Source organism: Pseudonaja textilis, chromosome 4, assembly GCF_049901715.1.
Source record: "Pseudonaja textilis isolate UNSWEBS1 chromosome 4, rPseTex1.2, whole genome shotgun sequence".
Lineage (NCBI taxonomy): Eukaryota > Metazoa > Chordata > Lepidosauria > Squamata > Elapidae > Pseudonaja > Pseudonaja textilis.
The window spans coordinates 15386339-15396440 of record NC_141993.1 but is presented as its reverse complement, the minus strand read 5'-3'; the positions used below and the strand labels follow the sequence as shown (position 1 = coordinate 15396440).

General features: G+C 38.4%; 1 protein-coding gene across 2 annotated transcripts in view; it reads right to left on the bottom strand.

Annotated features, from left to right (window-relative positions):
• TET1 (tet methylcytosine dioxygenase 1) overlaps positions 1-10102 on the bottom strand; it is a 90886-nt gene continuing 80784 nt past the window's right edge. For both annotated transcript variants that reach the window (XM_087932302.1, XM_087932303.1), the window contains 4 exons: positions 9926-10015; positions 8442-8579; positions 5637-5958; positions 1-4944 (listed from right to left, as the gene is read on the bottom strand). In XM_087932302.1, coding sequence (XP_087788428.1) covers positions 3833-4944; positions 5637-5958; positions 8442-8579; positions 9926-10015 — 1662 coding nt within the window. In that variant the 3' untranslated portion in view covers positions 1-3832. The remainder of the gene's footprint in view (positions 4945-5636; positions 5959-8441; positions 8580-9925; positions 10016-10102) is intronic.

The window sequence follows — 10102 nt, the reverse complement described above, 5'->3', positions numbered from 1 at the left end:
TTTTAACTAAGAAAAATGCAGCATATGGGTTTGTTTTTTGTTTTTACAAAGTTTGTTTTAAAAATAGAAAGATTGGGTTTTTCTCTTTACATACTATTCTCAAATGTTATGACCCAGGTTGCTCAGTAAGCTGTTGCATAAAGATTGCTAATGGTATTGTGACTAAATATGAAGATCTGATCTAAAGTTAAGTTTTAAAGCCATGTTTGACAATATTTGTAGGGTACCTCTTTGTAAAATTATAGATCATCAACCTTTCTCAGCCCTCACCACAATCAATGAAATTGGCTGGATTGCACACTCCTGGTTTTAGTAAAATATCTCTAAATTTTAATACTCAGTAACTTAGGAAAATTTCTCTAATATCTACAGCTTCTGCAAGCTGAACTTTGTCTCTGTGTTTGTGTGTATTCAGCTGTCAAAAGTGGAAATGTGACGGGCAAACAAAAAGATATCTAGCAACCAGCCTTGTCTGACATACATACATATCATTTAACATGATCAGCATCACCAATAATGGCCTCAATCACCTATTAGAGACGGAGAAGGGAAAGACATCAAGCAGCATTCAAACGGGCTGTTTTTGTCTTCACTGTGCCTAAAATGTACTTGTACTACTAGATGAAAATATGGGTAATTGCCCATTTGGATGGATGAAATGCAGGAGGTCTACCATGGGAGTGCTGTGGATGATGGTTGCCTTGAAGCTTAGACCAGTGTGAAGGTCTACTATCACGCAAATGGACTATGTGAATAACTGAAATAAATTCCACATTCTGAACTTCAGAATCATAGGTGACAAAGAATAAACCAGTTTTCCCCAAGCCTAGTGCCTTTAATATGTTTTTACTTCCACTCCAATAAACCACCATTCAACAAATTATTTGGAGAAAGCTGGGACAAGCTATATAAATCAACTATTTCTTCGTTTCTGAATTATATTTTCAGACTAAATACAGAAGGGTAGACATTTAATAGTAAAAGCACCATGTCTAGATTTTGTTAAAAAAGCAGATCTAGAAATTTATTTGTTACAGCACCACTATAAGATATTATCAAGTATGTTATCACGAATCTTTTATTTCTGGTTATCCTGGTGGCACATCATGGAGACGAAGAAGAAAAGAGAGAGATGTAAAATCAAGAGTTAGCCTCATGACTGCCCTGATTAAATTGGATTATTAGTAAATAGCTTCATTTTTGTATATAAACTACAGGGTATGTTTACTCCCAAAAGCTCACAATATAATAGCAACTGGCTAGTTCAAATTACACCATAAAAAAAGAAAAGCCTGAGATAGTCCCATAATTTTTAAAATTAAGATGATGTCATTGGGACAAATGGATGCAAGGTGATTTAATTAATTTATTATTTGGAATCAAATGTTCCTGTACACGCACAGCTCTACTCAAATTGGGACTGGTCAAACTCATTGGTTTAGCTTCAATAATTTAGTAATTTAGACCAGCTTTGCTGGCTGAGGAACTCTGGGAGTTGACCTCCATAAATCTTAAAGTTGCCAAGGTTGGAGACCCCTGATTTAGACCATGGAAATAATTAAGACTGATAAAATCCCTGGCATCCAGTTGTCTAAATTATGATCTTTGTTACTTAAATTTCTTCTTCCCTTTTCTTTATTCCAAATATACCAAATTCTCCTGATTCTAGCTGCCCAAAGTCCTGAGCTATATTTTAATAGTCCTGCTTCTCATCAGAACTGACAAAAGCAGTTTTTATCACACAGATGCTGCCGTGTACATTTGAGTTTTTCAGTATTTAATATTAAAGCTCTGCGAGTATTGGCTCATTTAATGCTACTTCTGTTAAACAAAAGATGTGGCCGCTCCAAATAACAGATGCTAAGAAACGAGAAGTGGCAGCAAGATGTTAGGAAACCCCAGCCGTAGGTAACCTACATAGAGCCGACGTTATATTGGTTAAGCTAGTTGGCAGCTTTCAGGTCTGCTGGAAGACATCATTCTGCCTTTAGTATTGAACTGGGAACTTCAATCTAGTTAAGTTCCACCTACAAAATGGAACTTTGCCTTGCACAATTCAATCTCTTCAGCCAAATCCTTATTTAGATTGATTATATCTTTGCAGTTGCTTTCCCTGGTTGTTGACTGAAACAAAAACTTGAGTTGATCAATCCAGCCATTGCACTTTCAACTAACAAACTCTGGGCACATGAAAGTGTAAGCTGGAACAATGAACAGGGTTCCCAGGTTGGAAACACTTGCAAACTCTGACCCTGTAATGCTGCCTGGGTTAGTTACCATTCAGAAAAGAGTATGATGCAAAATGGAAATGGCATATTGTTACAACAAGAGGCCGGATACTGTACTCTGGATGGGTCTCCAACATAGATCGCTGCCCCATTACAGACCTTATTTCCTGGCTGGAGATACCAAGTGAGATGTGGAACTATGCACATTGTAGAATGAATCACTTGGATATCTCAGTGTGTCTTTCAGAGGTGAAGGAGAGGAAAAAAAAAACTGCATATACTAATCAGATGTTCACTGGCAGAAAGCCCACTGAATACAATGGGATTGGGCTTCAAGTAAACCTGCCTAGATCAGGCTGATGGCCATTTCACCACTGAAGAACATTTTGGATGCATAATAAATTCAGATGTATTCCTACACTGCTGATAGGGCAGATCCCTTAAAATCCAACCTGTTAACAAGGCATTGCAATTTACGCATTGAGGCCCCAGAAAAAGAATAATCCTAATAGGGTGACTTCAAGATGCATGGAACTACACCACGGATGATGCTCGATTGTATTGTCCCATAAAACTTGGAATGCCCCCCATGAGATAACATTTGCCCTTATTGCTCAAATTATAAATTCTTCTTTAAAAAAGACCCTAGAAATACAAGTATAGATAAGTGACTTAATTTATATTTGCAAATAGTGAATTTCTGGACTTTATCACCTTTTTTTATTTAGTAACAAAAGCAATGGAAAAAAGAAAAAGGAAGAACCTAAAACCCAAGTATTTTCAATATCTATGAATTGATGTAGCAATATGGAACTTTATATAGTACGAAAAAATAAATTCCTTGGTAGAGAATGCACAAACCTTAGACAAATGTGATCCTTATACTATTTCAAGTTAACTTTAAAAATAGAAAGTGCTTTTAAATATATATATTTATATGTATTTACATTAATAACCTCCAATCATTACTAGTGATATTTATTTGCATGTGAATGCATGTGGATCATACACACATGCACACACAAACTATACATACATGAGAAAAATCTATATACAAATAAATCATCATTGGTTCTTTCTCCGTAAGCTGGGATTCACAGCAAGTGATTGGAAGCTGTAAGAGCAATGGCACCATGAAGAAATAAAATCAGCTTATTTTTAACTGTTCAATATGATTAAGCACCAAGATCTGTGTATAGCTAATACTGTCTAACTTGATTTTACATAATAAAAGATGAAATCAGTTAAAATCTTTATGAAAAGCCCATTTATAATAAATAGACGATTCAAAGCACCAAAGTATAAATTCCAAAAAAGGTAATAAACCAAGTAATTCAATCAGTTAATAACCTAGCCAATTTTTCTTAAATGTTGTGTGCACACGTGTGCATGCATGTGAATGCACATTTATATACACACTTGAGAATCACCAGATGTTAAAATATATAAAGTCACAGTTTAAAAACAAAATAATTTTTACCTCAGCCTTCAAAATGGTTGAGATGAACAAAGAGTAAACCATATGAGACTTTGTTCTTTAACAGCACCTTTTAGGATTGTGTAACACTGCTCCAAGGCAATAGTTGTGTTGTTGCTATAAGAGCTTATGCCCAATGGTTGTAGGGCCCTGCAACTCGCGTGAGGGCATAAGTAGACACTGTTAGAATATTATCATGAGTTACTGTTAATGCTCTGCGAGATGGAATTTGGTTGAATTCATTTTCTTTGTAGAAAATCTCTTGGGTTGCATTGGTCTGATTTGCATTCCTGTCAGTAGCTGGCAGACCGGTGGTTTCAGTTCCTGATTTTCTAGCTTCTTTCTCTTTTGCTCTCTCTGCCATTTTGGCCTCCCACAGGGCTATCCCATGTTTTGGCTCATTTAAGTTTTTGTGTTGGTAAAAGACTAAAGAGATCCGCGTGGGATGATTCCTGTTGGGCTTTTTAAGAGGTGTGGTGGCATGCAGTTCGCGCCGTGCACATTCAATCAAGATGGAACCGTGGGATGGCGCTACAGCTACCCCACCAATGTCATTATCCAAAAAGTTATGCTCGCTATCAGACCACATTTCTTCTGCTTTTTCTTCAGAATCTGCGTGTTTTAAGAGCTGGCCATTGGAGCCGTTTTCTACACAACCTGGGCTTTGCCGTAATCCACTCTTTTGCATTGGGTGCTCTTGGGAAGAACCATTACTAGAGATATCTTCTTCAATGTTGTCCAGTTGCAACACTGACTCACAAGAGCTAGCTACCTGGGAGGCAGAAGAGGACTTTAAGTTAACTTCACAATTTTGCTTGTTAGCTAGTTTGTGTTCAGTGGTCAAGGGCAGATTCTCTCTGTTGACTGTGGGCCTGGACGTAGTCAGGTCTTGAAGAAGCAGGGGCACACCATTTCTCTTCTCATCCATCACAATTCCAGTATAATCATGAGAGGACATGTCAACGTTATTACCACCTTTGGATGTCACATGAGGTTTATTACTACTGCATTGTAAATACCCGTAGGGAGTAGAAACATCTTCTTGGCTATTAGTTACTGGCATTAGACCACCACTTAATTGAGAGCTAGAGGATAAACTATCCAGTTTTAAAGGAGAGGATGGAGCATGTTGCTTCAACAGAGAGCAATCGGTAGCAATGCCTAAATTAGGTTTTATGCTAGAAAAGTATTCAGCTGTCTCCATTTTTGTCTCAGGTTGGACTATATTCATTTTGCCCCCTAAAGAGAGAAAAAAATAACTGGTTTCAAATATAAAGTTCTGTTTTTCCCCCCACAGATGTTTGATAAATACATACATGTTTCACGCATCCATTTTAATTCCTCCTCAATGCTCAATTCCTCCTCATGTTGCAGTTTTGCGACACATTCGCCATGACATTTTCAAATATATTTTTAAGTTACAAATTCTTTTTGTGAAAGTAAAGGTGCTCAAAACTTCAAAAACAAGAGCTTGCACACTGTACAGGGGTTATCAGCTGTAGGGCTTTGGCATCACATATTTAAACCAAACATACTTTTATACTAGGTAAAATACAGATAATGCTCAACTAGGTACAGGTAATACTTGACTTATAACAGTTCAGTTGGTTACTGTTCCAAATTATAATAGCACTTTTACACTCTTTAATGACATGATTCACTTAACAACTGCTTCACAAATGTGGCAAAAAAGATCATAAAATGGGGCAAAACTGACTTAACAACTACCTTGTTAAGGAACAGAAACTTTGGGGTCAATTGTGGTCATACATCCAGGACTACCTGTGTATATAGTACTGTTTTTGCTTTTGCTTTTTATATTTTACTTTGTTCCATCTTGATACTTTGCATTTTAGACACACAAATGTGAACTTCTATAACATGCCCATATCTATCACTATCAGGTATTATTTGAAGCCTGTTGTACCTACCTGAACTTTGTGGTGCTCTCTTAGTATTTTCTGGCAGTCCATTTTTTCCCCTTACAGGCGCAGAATGCTTTTTTTCAGCTAAACTTTGCTTTTTTGCGTCCGGTTTTTTCTTGGTTGCCCTACGTGGCTCAGCTAACATCCTCACTTCTCGGGGGAAAGCAGTTAGCACCTGGATGGCCCCCGTTTTAATCTTGGCTTCCAGCCCCTCTTCTGTGCCAAATTCATCTGTTTGTGATATTTTGTAAAGAGGCAACACATGAAGCTGCTCATCATTTGGTATCACACCTACTGTACGGTTGTCTTCTTTTGTTAAAGTACAAACCTAGCCAGAAAGGGGGAAAAAAGGAACTATTAATACTCATATTTACATAGAAATACACAGGCACACTTAATCAACTTCAATGAAAACTATAAGTGAATGTTTAGGATAAAAGGTTGCAAAGATAATCTATTTCACCTTTCTTACCATGGTTTTATATTTCCAACACATAAAACACAACTAAACTAACACAGAGAAGGTCCTCGTCTTACAGTCATTCGTTTAGTGACCAAAGTTGCAGCAGCATTGAAGAAAGTGACGCGCGACCATTTTTCAAACTTACAACTGCTGCAGCATCCCCCCATTGGTCAAGTGATCAAAATTCAGACTCTTGGCAACTGGCGTGGATTTATGGATGATTGCAGTCTCCCGGGGTCACGTAAGATTGCACCTTTTGCAATCTTCTGAGAAGCAAAGTCAATGGGGAAGCCAAGTTCACTTAACAACCATGTTACTAACTTAACAATTGCAGTGAATCACTTAACAAGCGTGGCAAGAAAAGTTGTAAAATGGGGCAAAACAAAAATTGTTTTGCTTAGTAACAGAAATTTTGGGCTCAATTGTGGTTGTAAGTTGAGAACTATTTATATATAATTTGTTTCTTATACATGAACAATAGGTTATAGTTTATGTAGCATGACATTAAGAATACAATCCAATATAGATCTCATGAAAAATATATTTGCTAATTTTAGCAGAACATTTCTTCAACCTAAACTGAAGAAATAAGAAACAGAGTTCTGTTGTTTTAGAAAACAAGGGGGATTGGCTTGATCATAAGAAGGAATATGCCTCAACAGGATCACCAATCATCTTTACCCGGCACTCTTCAGATGCTGGACTACAATTCCCCAAATCCTGTGCTGGGTGTCAATCCTGAGACACTATCTAATATACATTTGAAGAGCTGGGGAACTTTGCATTGTCTTGAACCAACCTATACTGTAAAAGAAAAATTCCTCACCTACAGAAGCTGAGATAACGACGGCCATTTAATGTAAGATTTCCTGCTGAATGGTGTGACTAAGACACACATTTGTGAGAAAAATGGTGAGAGTTAACTTGTCCAACATGCCTTGCCTTGACTGGGGCTCCCTTATGCCGCCGAACTCAAAAGCAAGTAATTGTGATGGCAATTCTGAAAAGGCAAAGGATTACAGTTTCCCTTCTTAAAACTAAAGAATAATGCATCAAGCTGGTTTGGTGGCCCAATGGAAACCAAATTGGCCAAACCTGGAGTCCCTGTATGGAATATACATACAAGAATTTGGTGCATCACAAGGTCCTCCTGGGCTGACAAGCCCCGAGTTCTTCCCCAACAATAGCAATTACGAAGGCATTGGTGCTACCTAGAGTAGCATAATCCTTAAAGAGGAAGTGATTCTAAAGGGAAAATGCAAAGGGGGCTTAGGGGAGGGGTGGGCAAGTAGGCAAGACATCTGGGACTTGAACTCACGCCAAAAACTGTCATTTACTATAATGGTAGACAAAAGGCTGGATGTGTCATTTCTTCCTCCCCAACATTCTTCCATTCTTCAAATCACAAGCCTGCAAGGACAACCGGATCAGCACTGCTAAGTAGCTTATCTCACGAAGAGCAGCTCAGTCCAGGCTGCACAAAAGCTCAGGGAAGGACAAGAGATTCAAACATTTGAAGAGATTTCTTTTTAATGCACTCATTTATAAAAGAGGACTAGAGGTTCCTACCACAGTCCTCAAGAAAGGCTGTTTGACTCCGGCTTCTATGACTGTGGCCTGCATTTCAGGTTTTCACCATAATGTCAGGAGAGACCCCTATGAAATAGATTGATCAGCAAATGTTAACTATCCAGTTGGAGAAGGTAGGCAACTCAGGGCTGGGAGCTGAATATCAAGGCTCACTGCTAAGACCTTGAGGAATTTCCTGGATACTTGACTTAGCACAGCTTGACTAAGCTCTATCCAACCTAAGGACCTAAGAACTCATACAATGTTAGGTAAGAAGATTTATTGCCTGCTAGGAAGAAGCCATAAAATAGTTGATTGCTTTCTGTCAACATGAAAGTGAAATTCCATTTTTACTCCCAGTGAATTCTGATCCAGGTGCTGCTCACCCATTCCCCTTGTTTAACTGATATTTCTGCCATGCACTTTTTGGGCTTGAAGCTCAGGGGACTCAATCTCTGCCCTGATGAATTATTTTCCACAATTTATGGCATTGCAACTAAAGATTTAGAAGTGAATTTTGTACGAGACCACAAAAATTAAAACTCAAGCAATGTTTAACCTCAGTAACCAAGAAAGTTGTAATTTATCCTACGTTCATTGCACTTTATATCATTTGTGGCATGGGTCACCAAACCATATTGGCTAAGAAATTCCACAAGTCTTAAAAGATGTCGTTTGGAGACCCAAACTGAAAAAGAAAGGAAATCGAGTAAAAAGGGGTATGCAACTATGACACAGCTACATTGGGAAGAGGAAACAGCGCCCCAAATTTTACTTACCACAGTACTTCCGTTGTGCATGTTGTGAGTATCCTTGTGTGCATGGGCACAGAAATCAATGCAAGCTGTCACACCAGAGAAAGGCCGGCCTTTCTTGCTCCCAAGACGACAGTCAGGCCCCAGATGCTCATTCTCCACCTTAGAAAACAAGGCGATCAGGTCTTATTTCAAGAATAGAGTTTAGTTTGTTGTCAACTTTAGGGTAACATTTTATTTACAATCAAAAATTGGAGATAACACAGACTTACAATTGTACCATGAATCGTTGCTTAGAAAACATGTTTTTTTCCTGATGGTTGTTATTTTATTTATGCATTTTTAATTGCTACATATAGCAGGGACAGTACAATAGCCAAATCCAGGGAGCATCTGCTGCCCTCCAGCTTAAAAAGTGTGAAATGTGATTACGATCATATTTAATCTAGTTTTAAAAAATCAGAAAGGATCCTCAACCTGTTCTCTTTCTCATATCTAATACCTGCTTCCACCAGGAAACAAGTGGGTTTACATACATGAAACCATGCAGATAATCCTCACTTTATGATATAATTCGGACCAGAGTCCTTGCACTCCCCATTGCGGTCACTGAACAAGGATTGTGGATGCTTAAGTAAGTCTCAGGTGGCTTGCAAGCAGCAGACAGGTAAGATGCAGTGCTGCATGGGTGTGGCTAGGTGTGACTGCTGCCAAGTAGGGGCTGGTGTGAGTGATCTTCTTGCTGGCTCCCCCATTGACTCTGCTTGTGGGAAGCCAACAGTGAAGGCAGAAAAAGGATGATCACATACTGTAACTGCAGGCTATTGCAACCACTGTAAGCATGAGCTGCTTGTGAGGTGGCCAGATCATGATCACATGACTGCAAGGTGCTGGAATGGCTGAAACTTCATAGACGGGGTATCTTTTGCAACACCATTAGAATTCCGAACAAATGGTTGGTAAGTGAGGACTAGCTATAATCCAATTTGACTGTGTTTTGTTGCATATATCAAAACCGATGAATTTATACGTAATACTACACTAAGTTTGAAGCTGAAGATGATACATCATTTGCAGAGGGTCACAAAAGCAGGGGCATTACAAGCATGTGGGCAAGGCTGGCCTTGCAAGGGAGGTTTGGGGCTGCTTTTTGTGCTTTAACTATGATTACTTCGGATATTTCGTTTTGGGATTATCTGTTTTCCACCTCAATGGGTGCTGTTGGTTTTCAACAAACATGGAAAGATAGAAATATGAGAGGGCTTATAAAAGCAGCAAAAAGCAACATAAAGATTTGGGACCATAACCTCTCCATTCCTGCACAAAGCTGTAAATCATTGTTTATCAACCATAAAAGGAGAATTCACACATTGTGCTAGCTCAAAATCCAAGAAACAATACTGCGATCTGTGGACTCTGCTAGTAAGTAAATGCCTCTTGAGGACATGTCACTGCTCTATCACATGAAAAGGATGTGATGAGACATCATGAAATATTCATCATCCTACCTGGTTGTAGAAAGCATCAGGGGCAAGTTTTTGATATAATGGAGCCACATCAGTAGCTAAAGTCTGCAAATTGTTTTCCAGATTTTCTTCCTGGAAATAGAGAAAGCAATTACCCCATAACTGTATTGTTTATGAATAAAGCAATGTTAATTGCAGCTTATATTTCAGTTTCCTACT